The following is a 14,956-nucleotide window of genomic DNA, read 5'->3' on the forward strand; positions in this document are numbered from 1 at the left end:
AAGTACCTGTATTTCTATAAGCTTGAGATACCAGAAACTCCAGAAAGGATTGTATGTATGGAATTTCCCTTCCGTTAGGTCTCTTCATAACGCAGCTAAAGTCTAGTGGAAAGCAACTGGAAAGCCAACACCCTTTGCAACAAGGACGCATGTCTATCCCCCAAACAAACCTCCTAGTTTGTTCTCAGGGACGGCCTGCCGTTTAACTGCTGGCTAAACACGTACATATAGATATATACAGGTACATACAGCCCGCGCAGCATCGCACCCCACCTTGCGCTCACCCTGCTCCTGCCCATCCCACCCTCCCCGCTAACACTGGCTTGCCCCGCACAGCTCTGTCAGATACGCTGGGCACCGCGGAACGCGCCCTGCTCCGCCACAGGCCGGGGAACGCGACCCCCGCCCCTGCCGTTGCCCCGCCCCCAGGGGCGGAGCTGCCCTCCCCCCCCCCCCGCCCCCGCCCTCCCGCCGCCGCTCGCCCAGCGCCCGTGTGTGGGCGGGCGGCCAGGACATGCTCACTGGGAGAGCGTCGCGCCGCGCCGCGGCTACCGCACATGCTCCGTGGGCGCGGAGGGCACCGTCGGAGGTAGGGGCTCGCTCCGCCGCCGGGGCAGCCGCGCTGGCGCGCCCACCGGGCCGCGGCGTGCCCCGCCGCCGGGTGCCCGCTCGCCGCCGGCCCTGGTCGCGGGGGCGGTGCGCGGCGGAGCTGGCGGTAGGCGCCGGGCGCCGGCGGTGCGGGCCGCGGCGGTGGCGTCGGCGGGGCCGCCCGTGCGTGCGGGGCCCGAGCCCGCGGTGGGGCGGCGGGGGAAGGGGCGGCGGCAGCGGAGCGAGGAGCCGCCGGGCCCCGTCAGCACCTCGGCCAGCGGCGGCGGGGCCGGGCCGCGGCGGGGCCGGGCGGGCGGCGGGGCTCGGGCTGCTGCCCCGAGGGCAGCGCGGGGCCCGTCCCGCCGCCGCGGGAGGAGCGGGCCATGCCGGGCCCCGCCGATCGCTCAGTCCGCTGCCCCTCCGGTGCGCCGGCAGCGCGGAGGCCGCTCGCTGCGGGGGCCGGTGGGAGGCTTCGGACGGGCCGGGGAGGCCGGGCCGGGGTAGGGGCGGCGGTACCGGGCGGGGGGGGCTGCGGTTCCCGGGGGGCCTGAAGCATCCCGACGGTGCAGGGAGGGTGAGAGAGGCATCCGCCGCTCCTTGGGAGGAATTAAAAGCGATTTCAACAGTAGTGTGAAAGGCAGCTGGTGCTGAGGCACCTGCGAGGTGTCTCCTGGCCCGCGGGGTGCGGGGATGACCGGGGGGGGGTGGGCGAGGCACGGGGAACCCCGGGGTGCGGGGTGTGCACCTCGGCCCCCTGCGAGGGCAGAACACTGAACCGCAGGTGGTGTAACGGGTTGTGTCTAGTCATCTTGGCAAGGCCCTGCCCGTGCGGGCTCCACAGCTGGAAAACTTCATGCGAAACAGTAATTTGTGTTTCAGTTCTGCGCAATAAAACTGAATCTGCAACCCCTTCTCGTAGCTAGCATGGGAACGGATGCTGCTTTCTCTGTTCGAGGCCACAGAGGGCTTGCTAGCTGGACGGGGGGTCACATTTAACCACGTTTAGTGCATCCAATACATGATGGTTTTGGTGATTAATTCTCATTCCAGGTTTCTGAGGACTTTGAGTTAGGCAGACTTTGAAGGATGTCACGTTTGTTTCTTAAACACACTGGAGCAAAATTGCACTTAAATCTGTTCCTCAGTCTCAGTTTCCTAACTTTGCAAAGCTACTTCACTCTTCAGGAAATCACCTCTAAGTTTTTTCCATATCAGAGGCACACCTCAACAGAATTTCTTCCAAGGCAGTTAAGATCAAACTTTTAAAAAAAACCAACAACAAAACAACAGCATAATAAACAGTTGTTTACGTTTTGTAGGTACGTGTTCCCATTAGCCGTATCTAGCCCTACTAACATAAACCTCTTTCTTTTCTTTTGCCACAGACTGGAGGTTTCTCTGAAGCTTAATCCTCAAGATGAGGTTCTTACTAGCAGTTTTCTTTTTCATCTCGTTCTCCTTATGGGTTGAAGACGTCTATTCCAAAGAGAAGTCTTCAAAGAAAGGAAAGGGGAAAAAGAAGCAGTATCTATGTCCATCGTACGTGCCTTGTTTCTTTTATTCTTTTATATGATGGCAATCCTGCCATATTTTTAACAGTGGAAATTATGTGGCAATTGAAGTAGAAGGTGATGCATTCTGCTGAAAGAATGGGATTTGGGGTGAGAAATGGAGGAAGAGGGTTTAAGCAGCATCATAGCTAAGTTCTGTCAATGACTGTTTCTTCTGTAGCAGGTCCGCTGCTTTAATGAAAGGAAAAATCTAAGCCATGGTAAATAGTTTCATTCTCTGGGGGGGATTCCAGTCCAGTGTCTTGCTCTTTATGTGGAAGGAGTGATGTGGTCCTGCAGTGCTGTGCTGCTTGGTGGTGTGTTGCAGGTATACTGAGAAAAGCAAGGAGGATGCAAAGCAGTCGTGCTGAAGTGCAGTTTCTGGTTAGCTTAGTTCTTAAAGAGGAGGATTGTCCTGTGCCTATTCGTATTGCCTGTTGAACAGAACTAAGGTCCTCAGCATCTTCCATCGATGATTACAGTGCTATAACTTTTATGGAGGTGGATTGATTGTTGCTATAAAGCGTGCCCTTATGGAATAATAAGCTGTCTGTAACAATACAGAAATTAAAATCTGCGATTGCTCAGCTGAATAGAGAACAAATTCTGGACACCCATGATTATTTGATGTTAAAAATACTTCCTCTTTCTAACGCCTACCATGTTTGAAGTTGTGATCCATAGGACAATGCAGAAGTTTTATTTGTGAGTGCCTTTTTTGGCATTTTCTTGGCCAGTCTTGCTCATCTTCTTGGTGTTATGGTGTAAACATCTGAGGAAAAGATTGAATGCATATAATGGGTTGCCAATAAGTGTGGAAAAGCACTATGTCTGAAATGATGATAAAATTGTTTAGACAAATTTAAAACACATCTTTTCTTTGACCATAAAAGAAGACTGGAAGGTGAGACTGACTATTTAACATTAATAGACTTCTTCCACATAAATAAATAAAAAAGTAGAATAACCAGATGGAAGCAATGTTTGAATAATACCTTTTCAAGTTTCCACTGTTCAAATATGGACAGTGATGTTTATTTGTAACTCGAAGTTTCTAGAGTTTCTACATATGGTAAATCTTCCCATTCTTTTTTTTTTTTTTTTTTTAATGTCAAACCTAAAAAGTTATGTATCTTTGGATTTGAATACAGTAAGATACAAGTCTCAAATATGATCGTGGCTCATCTGAAATGACCCCTGCCCATTCTTTCCCCTTTGAATCGTTAAGCTGAGCTCTGACTGGAGCCTTTGGTCTGAGCTAAAAAAACATGAGGATTTTTAGCCAGGAGAGAAATGTTGTGATTGCCAGGACAGGCATCAGGATGAAAGTCCCCAGAAAGTGGGTTACACAGCTGGGAACTGAATCTTGATCTTCCTTGGTCTTGTCAAAGCAGCCAGCAGTTCTTGACTTGGCCTTAATTAAAATTCAAAACACTGATGTCATTTTATCTAGATAAGTGGGTGGATTTGGTTTTTTGTTTGTTTTTCTCTTAAGCACAGTATTTCTTGGTACCCTGTTCTTTATGATACCAGTTGACATTACAACCATTAAATATGAACTCATTTGTCACCAACATACTTGAAAAGCATTGAATAAATGATATAATTTTCAAAGTGATATTTTTGCATTCCAGCCAGTTGAAGCTTTCCACAGATTTGCTAGTGGAATCCAGTATTTGTCTGATGTATCATGTGTACAGTGTTGCTAGCTAGAATTAATTGCAGTAGCAATAAACCCTGTTGGATTTTCTGAATAATGAACAAGTTGTCTATTTCTTACTTGGCTGAAGTTCACAGCTTGAGAGACAGCCACTTGTAGCAGCGGGGTTGCAGGACTGCTGGTTTTCTGTGGTTGGCATCTAGAAGACCTCTCATGTGAATGAGCAATGAAAGTCAGTCCTGCCTTGCAGAGAAATTATCTAATGTCCTCTTAACTCGGGCTACTGATGGCAAACTTTCAATCATCATCGCTTTTTGAATAATCTTTCACAAACTTTTTGACTTGGTGGCACTCTGCATTATAAAAAAGGCTGCCTGCTCTTAATAATTTTTTTCCTGTGAAAAGAAAATAAGGAATCTTTCCTCAGATATAAACCAGACCACAAAGCGGTGGAGTGGGAATTAAGTGACACTGTAAGGGTTGACCAAAAATAGTACCAAAGGAAGTGTTTGAATAAAAAATTGCTAGTAAAGTACGAAGGAAATCTTTTAGAAGAATGCACTGTATCTTTTTTTAAAGAAAATACGTAGGATTGTGCATAGTTTTTAAAATTGAATGGTACAAATTCCTAATGAAAGCATGTATTTATAAGTTAAAATCTTAATCTGTCTTTAATTTGCATAGGTTATTGGTGCAATAGAATTTAAAGCTTAATTGTAACAAATTATTGCCTTTTGTTTCCTTATAACATGTGAAAAGCTAAATTTTACCTCCTCAAGAGAACAAAAAACCCCGCTAGTAATTATATAAGGAACAGTCTTCTCTTTACAAACTTTATAATGAAATTCAGATGTATGCAAATTATTTTCCAGCAAAGATTTATACTGAATGTGATGTTACTGCCTGAGTTTCTTGGTTTGATGTCAAGAAATGCATGCTGAAGTCCCAGGCCAGTCTTATAACCATCCATTTGTTTGTATGAAAACTGAGCATACTTGAACTTTTCCTTTTATGGCTCTCCACAACACAAGCCTTTTGCCAAATGCATCCCTCTGGCATGAAATTAGCTACTATTAGAATAAGCTGAAAACAAGCTGATTAGAAACCCCATTAAAAGTTCATTATTGTCTCATAAACAGATATTTCCTTCCTTCAATTAAGAAAATTCTATTTTATATCTTACAGCATTACGAATAATCACAAGAGGGTTTGCTCTACTTCTCCATGCATTGTGTGATAGTGGCTTGATTGACTGTCTTCATTTGTTTCTGAAACTGTTTCTCCCAGCTTTTCTGTCGATGGGTTTTGTGAAGCTGATGCTTAATCACTTGGTTCTTATTTTGATTTAATGCTTGATCAGAACAGCTGTAAGATTTCACACCTTACATTTAGATCAGTTTTCTTTTTACCTCAGGCTTTCCAAATGAGACAGAGTAATTATACTTGTGTCTGATTCCTGATTGTTGATTAACAAAGAAATTGATATATTAGGCCTAAAATCCTATAATAGGGAGTTCTGCAGCATAAATCTGAGAAACTGGCTTCCACAGATGCATAGTGCAGTAAAATAAAAGCTTTAGTGGAACAAAACTCTTGCCTTTCATCTCCATAGAAAATATATTAAAAAAAACCAAACCAAACAAACAAAAACCAGAAAACCCCAAAAGAAACAGGTCCACCTCTTCAAGAAAAAAAAAAAAGAAATTTGTGTATTACAGTCTTCTGTTTACAAAGGTTATTTTGAAATTCACTATACTGAATACAGATGATTTTGATATAGCTACAGATGGATTTAGTCGCTAGATCTGTTTCTTGATCAAAGACTACCCATCAGCTGTATTACCTCTGTTACTTAATTCCTATTAACTTCTTCAAAATTTCTCCTAATACCTGAGTTTGGTAAACGTACTGCGCAGCTGTGACTTTTTTTCTAAGAGCACTGCTGAAATATTTTTTTTTCCCTTTTATTATGTCATAATAAATACTTCAGTTATTTTATGATATTTGAGCTGCTGCTGTTACCCCCCAATCCTTAGTCACCCAGGAGGTCTCTACTCAAAGCTACGTGCAGGATCTGTGGACAAATGACATCATAAGGAAAGCGAAGTTTGTTGGTGGCAATGTTATAGGAGGCATAGAGATGTAAGAGTGTCAAAGAGCAGATAAGAAAATCAGTTACAACTGCGCTCGTAATCACAGTTATCCCTGTTAATTATAGTTTTAGTGTGACTCAGCTGTTGGCTTGCACGCTGTTCGGAAGGATCCCACAGCGTCCCTGATGCTCCAGCAGTGCTAAGAGCGTAACCTCAGTCACGTTCTTTTGTCTGGATGTCAGGACAGTGCTCCTCATGGTTATGCATTTGTCCATGTGAAGATTTATATCCCTGTGGATGATTAACTAAATACTGTGTGCTATCTATAGAGACTTCTTTACTCACGAAGCAGGAGCACGGATCATATTTTGGCTTGTGTTCAATACAACGTATCAGCTACTTCAGAAACGGTGAAATGGCCCTCTAAGCCCTCCATAAAACATGACTTGTGCCATCTGCCAGGGCAGAAGCTTAGGAAGGTCACAGATGCCAAGGTTCAACAAATGCCGCCTTTTAAAAAATAACAACAACAGACAGTGGAACTAGAGAAAAAAGCCTTTGATGTGTTTTAAACCTAAGAGTTGTGTGAAAGTCCGTCCTGAAATTTCTCCTCGTTAACTTTCAGCTTCTGGCACAATCTTCCCATAAAGACTAAAGTGGAAGTTCAAAGTGTATCTTGGATCTTCCATGCTCTCCACCTTCTTCTGAACAAGGACTTTTTTAAACTGTTTGAGGCATTTTGGGTGTACATGGCCTCTCTATCTGTAGTATGTGATCGTCCCTGAAATGTAAACGGCGGGAAAGTGGAATCATCTCTGGCTTCATTCCCATCTTGTAGAAGACACTGTTGATAGTCTGTGAACATTTTCATTTGTAGGTATGATGGGAGGGTTGATACAGTTTGTGGGAGAAGATGGAATGAAGTTGAAAGAAAAGCCTGAATTTGGCTGTGGAGGCAAGTTACATCTCACAGTCATTCTGAAGATAAGTACATTGCAAAGCCCAGGTCTGCTTCCTATAAAAATTCTTTTGCCCCATAGTAACAGCAGTTGGTCAATGGTTTAATTATTCTGTAGCATGTAATTCTCGTGGAAGGCTGTGATCCTGGACAGATAGGGCCACATTCCAGAAGGTTTGGGAATTTGTTTTCAGAGTGATACGTGCTAGGGAGTAAGAGGTAAAGCTATATAAGCAAAACCTAACTTCTCTTGTAAGACAGTAATTAATTGTGGCAGGCTGGTTCTTGTTCAGTAATTCTTCCTTTGTGAGCCACATTTACTCCATTCTGAACACTGTAGTTATGAGACACTACAAGTGTGCGCAAAGGTTCAAGACTTTGTATTACGTATACACCCTCCAGACTGAGAAAAAAACTTGGATCTACAGGTTAAATGACACCCCCCTAAACCTAAACCCAAGGAAAACCATAGGTCTAAATTCGGTTCTCAGATCCACAGAATGGATCTTTAAAGAAAAATTGTATAAAATATATCTCCACTTAAACCACCGTATAGGTGGTTAGATTTTACCAAGATCCATGTGCTGTCACAGTGCTTACCACATGTGGAAGAAAGACTAGGACAAGGAAGTGATGTGGATAAATTATTTTTAAAATATCTGTAGTTCTGCTTAAACATGTGAATGCTGATCATGTTTTGTGTCTGTGTGTGGTACCAGGACACAACAGGATACCCATTAAGCACAAGGGTCACTTAGGTGGTGACACTAGTAGGATGCAGAGATGCCTCAGCTAGGAGCAAAGAGGCTAATTTTAAGAAATTGAAGCATTGTTGTGGGCTTGCTGGGAGCAGTACTGGTCAGGCTGGATGAAGGCACCATCCTAAATAGGTTCTATTGGTTTGGGGGCTGTCATCTCTGTGGTGGGCAGATGAATCAACTGGCTTTTCTCAAACTTAGGGAATAACAATGCACTTCAGATTACCACATAAACACTCCTTAAGGTGTCCACCCCACAATTCAGGGTGCCCAATCTGGGTTTCTCTTTCAAATTCTGCTATGAAGGAACCTTTCTTTCTCTTTGTTTACCACACTGCGTTACTTCCACATTTAGGTACTGAAGTTACGTGTCTAATTTTAAGTCTTTAGCTGTCAACTGCATTTGTGAAGACACATAAACAGTTACTCAGAGTTCCATAGTTTTAATGTAATTGGAGTGATACACTTTGCATCGGAGGCACTGTAGTTATTCTTCCTAGTAATAGAGACGTTACCTGGTATGGTTTGGAAAGGTAGCTGTTAAGCATCCTAGAGATTGTAGAGATCACTCAGAAGGGTTATATCGTATCTCATTGCTTTGTATTAACCCAGTTTTATGCTTTGAGTAGTTATATTCAGAAAATCAAATTTCTGCAAATCAGAACACTGATAGTTCATATCAGGGAAACTGTACTTACAATACATGGTGGGGTAACACATACTCTGTTTCCCAGAACTTAGTTTTACCATTCTCAGATACGCACTGCCATGTTATATGACTAAAATGTCAGTTTCCATCACATAAAGTAGATAAACTGTACTAAAATCTGTTTTTTCAGCATTATATAGGGAATTTTGCTGGAGATAACAGTGTGAATCAGAATACATACTTTTATCTGACACTGAACAGGTTGCCTGGAGAAGTTGGTGCCCCATCCCTGGAAGTGTTCAAAGGCCAAGCTGGATGGGGCTTGGAGCAACCTAGTCCAATGGAAGGTGCTTGTGGCAGGGGGACTGGAACTACATTATCTTTAAGGTCCCTTCCAAACCAGTCTATGATTCTGTGTCTGTCAGACAGTAATTTAGAACTATGCAAAGCAAAGCTTAATGATAGATTACCCAAGCTGTGCACTCTAAGCAAATGCCAGCAATAGAACAAGCATGCTACCTGACTGTCTGGGCTGCAGTGTACTATAAGATGGTTGCGAATACGTCCGTGAGATGTGCTTTGTATTTTTTTTTCCTGATTGTCACGCCATAAGTAAAAAGTACATATGTGTTCTCTTCTAAAATTAGAGATGCTTCAGCATAACGGGATCTTAAGACTAGTAATCAGGGCTGCAGGTGAATTAATACAACAGCAAAGTTTCTGCTTCCCACTTGTGTAGAATATTGTTTATATTTTGTTCTCCAGTCATCTGCCTTTAGCACTGTGTGTCATAAGGACTTGTAACTTCAGTGAGCTCTGAGAGACTACACGTCATGGTAACCTGTAGAGCTATAATGTCTTCTGACAGTTTTGCTTAACATGAACAGTATGAAGCTATATACTTTTAAAACCAAGTGTAATGTATGCTTCCTTTTGCCATGTATACCTGCTTATCTAAAATTCTGGATTTTGATTAGTGAATTATGAAAATAAATATCCATTGCCATCAGTTGAAAATCTTAATCACGTTTTTTCAAAGGCAGAGATAAAATGTGTAGAGCTGCATTGGAAGAGGAAGATATCTGCTGATATGCTGAGATTACTGCATATCCTGTGAAATACGGTATTTAAAGTAATTCTTTTATTCATCAGTGATACCAGAAGTAGCCTCCCAAAGACGAGAGAGAGGCCAGTCATATCACACAGAGATGTTATGCGAAAAGACTAACTGTACTTTGTTTTCTTTTGGGCTTTTAAGGACACTTTGCAGAAGTGAGAACACTTCTGAGAATACTGTTTGGGTTTTTTTGCAGAAAAAGAGAAATCATACTTTGGGTTTGGGGTTTTTATGTTGTGGTTTTTGAGTTTGGTTTTCTTTTTTCCAAAATTGTCATTTAGGCAAAATTCTGGATAAGGCAATTTCTAGCTTTACTGTTACTTGCTTTTAAATTCCCTTTATAGCAACTGTAAGGCTTCTGTTGCCTTACCCTTTTTTATTTACCGTATCTTGTGTAGAACTTGTTGATTACTGTGAAGGCTTCTACTGCGTTTCCACTTCCTAATGCTTTCCAGCAGTTCTGCGTACATTTGATGCAAGCTGAAATTAATGTATTAAAATTACAAGGCTTTCTGCAACTGGTGGAGATCTAAGGGGCATTTTAGGCTAGTTGTCAGCTTTTCACGAGTGTGAAAGTTGTAGGTTGAATAAGAAAAAGTGGTAAGTAACTTCTCACTTGGTGTGAGTGTTGTTATGTGGGAATCAGACAGCCTGCAGCAAATCCATGTACTGTTCTTGTCAGGAAAGGAGACCTGAGCTCAAATGCTTTTTATTTTATGTAGTCTATACATTTCCCTACCATTAATTCATTCCAGAATGGCCAGTTGAGCACAGTGGTAGTGGTTTTAGGTAAATATCTTAGTGGCACAAATAGTCCCAAACTCTTTCTCCAAGCACCTAACTCATTAAGTCATTCTGTTCATCACTCTGAAAGTGGCGTAACCTCTTAACTCAGCAAAAGCTACAGATATGATTTATTGATTTGCAGTTGAAATTTAGGCCTTTTGATCAGCAAGGGTCTCTGAAGACAATCCAGTCCTTGTAATGATGTCACATGAATGCTATTCAGTGATGGCAGTTCAATGTCAGCATGCTGTAAAAGATCACAGTGAATAATATATAACTGATACTCAGCAGAGCTTTTTTTTCCAGTAGCTATTTTAACCACTTTCAAATTCTTTGAAATTCAAAGTCACCTTTAAAAAACAGCAGTTACTGACTCTCTGTATATCTTCTCCAAACTCAAAACAACAGCTGTTGCATTTCACTTAGTTCTTATATAAATGAGGATAAACGTGTGCACATTACACTTGTGTAAGTTCAAAACACTATCCAACAACTTGCAGAAGATGTGATTGTGTTGTTCTTTACCAGAAAGCAGTGCTGCCACCCGTTCTTCCCATCACCATCTGCCCAGTGCAGTAAATCTCCTTTGCCTAATTCATGGATGACCTTTGAACAAACAGCCTGAACAGATATTTGTATTAACATACTTCTGCAGTGCAACTCAGATCTCACAAAACTACCGCCTTTTTCCTCTTACTTGAAGAGACAAATAAACCTGTCAACTGTATTTGGCTTTCTTTTGATGCTTACTCATTTAATTTTTCAGACTCTTTCCTCTTTTCCTCATTGCATTTTACAAGCATCTGTATTTAATTTATGTGTTCATGTTATCCTGTGTGGTTCAGATTACCATCATCACTATTTAATGAACTTCTTTGTATAATCCATAGCAGAAATTAAAAAAAGTAGGATTTAATCTTGTGCATTAGTTGTTTGGCTTTGTTTTGCTATTTCATTAATACTGGGCTTGTATGGTTTAGAAAGAAATCCTATGGTGTGTGTTAAGGAGACCCTTGTTTTATAAATATTATACCTGTAGGCATCTGATGTAGATGTTTGAGATGTTAAGATGTGCAACTTGCAAGGAAGCAATGCCATGAACCTTTTTGTATCAGCTATAATACAGTGTACAGAGTATTTGCCTGCCTTTGTCATAGTAAATGAACATTCTTTTCTGTCTCGTTTCTGCTATGAGATGGAAAATAATCTTAAAAGTTTTACTTTGTTTTCCAATTGTCCATGTCATGGTAACTGAAAAAAAAAAAAGCATACAAAAGTGGTTTTGATACTTCTGTAGCAACCTGTTCATTGGTAAAGGTCATCACTGAAAACTGAACACAGAGCTCAAAACTACAGAAAAAGAACAGAATTGAACAGAACATTTCAGTTGGAAGGGACCTACGGTGATCATCTAGTCCAACTGCCTGACCAGTTCAGGAAATAAATTAGTTCTTTAGCATGATGATACAGATCAAAGTCAAATATAAAAAGCTATAAACACAACCCAGGGATAATTTTTTGGAGGTGAATTTATCAATTATTTGAAGGGGTTAGAACACTTATTGCTATTTAATCACTCTAATATTAAATTGGCAGAGGTTTATGGTAGACAGAAGAAGGACATGCTAGTGGAAGTTAACATATCTTACTAAAAGTAAAAAAAATCCTTGTTTTATTAGGGGACCATTTACCTCTGGATGAGTTGTGATAGAACAAGTTGTTTGCCTGTGTGGCTCTTAAATGTCGCAGAGGTTTTAGTGCCTTTGCAAGAGATGGGTGAGGAATTACGTACTGCAGCCGCTTAATGTTGCTCCACATTTTCTTCTCATCTTGTGTGCTGTGGTTTAAGCTATGCTCCTGCATACAAACATTTTGGTAGCTACATCTTTTGGTAGCCTTCAGAATTCACACTAGTGCTGCTGATGAGTAGTAAGTAGTCTGAAATTTCAGGGAGGGTTGAGATGTTATTTACTGTTGTAGCTGAGTTCAGGCATGCTTTTGTCCAGCATGTATAACATCAAGCAAATAAGTAAACAGATATGCAGCTTTAGGTTTCAGAAATACCTGGAATACAATAGGGAAGACAGAAATATGATTTATTTTTTTCTGAAGGATAAAATGCTCACAGAGTATCAAAGAGACTATGATAGAATAAAATACAGTTACATTATTATAAATGGTTACGTGGTTTTAATAATAGGGATTATTAAATAAATATTTAATTCATAGTTTTACTTATAAATATTTTAGCTGTTAAATGAGGAGATTAAATCTCCTTGTGAAGGCCTAGTAAGTGCTACCAAGTCAGCAGATCTTGCTCATTTGCTCCTGTTTTTTCCTTCATGGTTTGAGTTAAAACAGTTGATGTTAAAGGTGGGGTTATTCATAAAAGCTGTGCAAGGGCTAGGATCTGGTCTCATACCCATTTTTCAGTGATACCATGCAGTGACATTTTACAGTGATATCATGCAATGGTGGCAGTTATTTATTAATTAATTATTTTCCCAGCAGTCAGTAAGGAAGATGCTGAACAGGAATTAAAATCAGGAGGTCTGGTACATTCATGCAACTTTGTTTTTTTTTTAAACTGGCCAAAAGCCTTTGGGAGAGTCCCAGAGGACATGAAGGAAACTGAAAACTGAGAAGAAAACTAGCAGTGAACCAAGATGTTATAAAGAATAACTCATAGGTCTGTCAAGCTGACTTTGATACGGGAAAGAATAATGAAAAAAAGAAATTAAACAAGGTAAAGGAGGCAACAGCAGCTGATACTGATTATGGAAAACATACAGGAAATGAGCTGGATCATTTTAAAAAATATGTTCATACATTTGTTTGCTAGAGGTAGTAGTGTTGATGCATATAACTTATGCCTCTGTAGGGTGTTTGTCTTATTTCTCCATGGCATCTTGGTTACTAAATTATAATGACAAAGTCAGCAGAGTAGTCACTATAAAATGGGTGGAAAAGTGTTTACAAGACTGGAAAACATTACTGAACAGGTTCTACAAGCAACATACAAATTTATTTACGTGACATTATCAGCCTGCTAGGTGCTTGGAGTACCTAGGGTGGGGACTGATGCACCCTTATTGCTTTTTATTACACTCAGTTTCACGTTACTCTTGTACCTACGCTTACCTGTCACAGGCTCTTTTTAGTTTTAGCGATTATTTTAGTTTAACCCTCAGCACAGTAACAGCAGGGCAAATGGAGGTATTTAAATTCCCCCTGCAAAAGCAAAGGAGAGTCCAAGGCCTGGCTTTCTGTAATAAAGCTGTAATTAGCACTTGACCGTGAGATTATGCAGTGGCTCCGGCGCTGGGTGGAATAGCTGGTGCTGGCATTGGCGGAGAGGAGGCTGCCAAAAACCTCGGCATGGATTGGCACCTACAAAGTGCCCGTCAGTTTATTTATGTTCCTAAGCTGACAGTCACTCAAAATAGTTCGGGTGGCTGCCTTCTGCTGCTGAAGAAATCATCTCCCTCTGGATATTTTGTTAGGAGGGAAGGGAACAATTAGTGAATTGCTGTTTATTTCCAGATTTACAGATAAGCTTTAGGAGACCATTCGCATTTGTTATAGTTTCTTGGAAAACACTGCAACATCACAAGGAAAGGAAGACTGTATAGCGTGGAACCTGAAAATACCGAAGATATTTTGCTCATGAAATGGCATGTCTGGCATGTCTTTAAAATGACAAGTTTAAGTACACAGTTGTTTCTATCTTAATAGTAACTAATGCACTTTTTTTCTTACAGCCAGCAATCAGCTGAAGACCTTGCAAGAGTACCTGCAAACTCTACCAGCAATATCTTGAATCGGCTGTTGCTCAGTTACGATCCCAGGATAAGGCCTAATTTCAAAGGTTTGTCAGATATCCCAGCCTTTTTTTTCAGTCTTTGGAATTTAACTGTTGTTGTTTGCACACACAGAAAATTTATGTAAAGATAATATTCACAACCTAAATTTTAGGTTTTGGGGTTTTTTTGGTTTTTTGTTTGTTTTGTTTTTTTTTTTTAATGGAAAATTTCCTAGATAGCATGAAACTGCAGAAAGCATTTACCCTTTTGAGCTGCAAGGTAACATGTTAGGAGTTCATCATCATAACAATATGTGATGCTTTATTATTATTACTATTATTTTATAAAAGCTTTTTAAAAGTAGAATAGAACTTTTAGAATAAAAATTTTAAATGTCTTTTTATCCCTACATTCTCGTTAGACTTTAGTAGTATCTCTGCTTCACAGTATTCTAAAACATCAAAATTCTCTGCAGACATCCTTCAAGGTGACTTTATAAAAATTGGGATCAGCAGTATCACTGCTTAGAAACCATACAGCTATTAAAATCCCTTAAAGATACGTTAGTAATACAGCTTATATACTTTGGGATTTCAAATGCGTTCTCTGCCTTTAAATATCTCCCTTGTATCAGATGATGTAGGAATCTTCCATGTAGGCAAACATGATTTCCTTACATGTGCAGAAAAGGTTGGAATAAATATTCTCTGCAAAACCTCTAACAACTCATACAGCTGTAAGTTACACCTTCCAGGAATTAAATTATTTCCCTGCTGGAAAAAGACATAGACAATTTCATTATATAACAGACATAACTGATGTAAATAAAGTCTTTCATTTTAAAACTTACATGTAATTATGTGTACATTAAAAGATACCTTGTTGAAGATGTCCCCGCTCATTGTAGCAGAGTTGGACTAGATGACCTTTGAAGGTCCCTTCCAACCTGGACAGTTCTGTGATTCTGTATTTTAACATGCATATCAATAGTATG

General features: G+C 40.7%; 1 protein-coding gene across 2 annotated transcripts in view; it reads left to right on the forward strand.

The window, feature by feature from the left end:
- Positions 1–475: 475 nt before the first annotated feature.
- Positions 476–14,956, forward strand: part of GLRB (glycine receptor beta) — a 52,051-nt gene continuing 37,570 nt past the window's right edge. For both annotated transcript variants that reach the window (XM_055700961.1, XM_055700962.1), the window contains exons 1-3: positions 476–589; positions 1,974–2,127; positions 13,921–14,027. In XM_055700961.1, coding sequence (XP_055556936.1) covers positions 2,006–2,127; positions 13,921–14,027 — 229 coding nt within the window. In that variant the 5' untranslated portion in view covers positions 476–589; positions 1,974–2,005. The remainder of the gene's footprint in view (positions 590–1,973; positions 2,128–13,920; positions 14,028–14,956) is intronic.

Source organism: Falco cherrug, chromosome 1, assembly GCF_023634085.1.
Source record: "Falco cherrug isolate bFalChe1 chromosome 1, bFalChe1.pri, whole genome shotgun sequence".
Lineage (NCBI taxonomy): Eukaryota > Metazoa > Chordata > Aves > Falconiformes > Falconidae > Falco > Falco cherrug.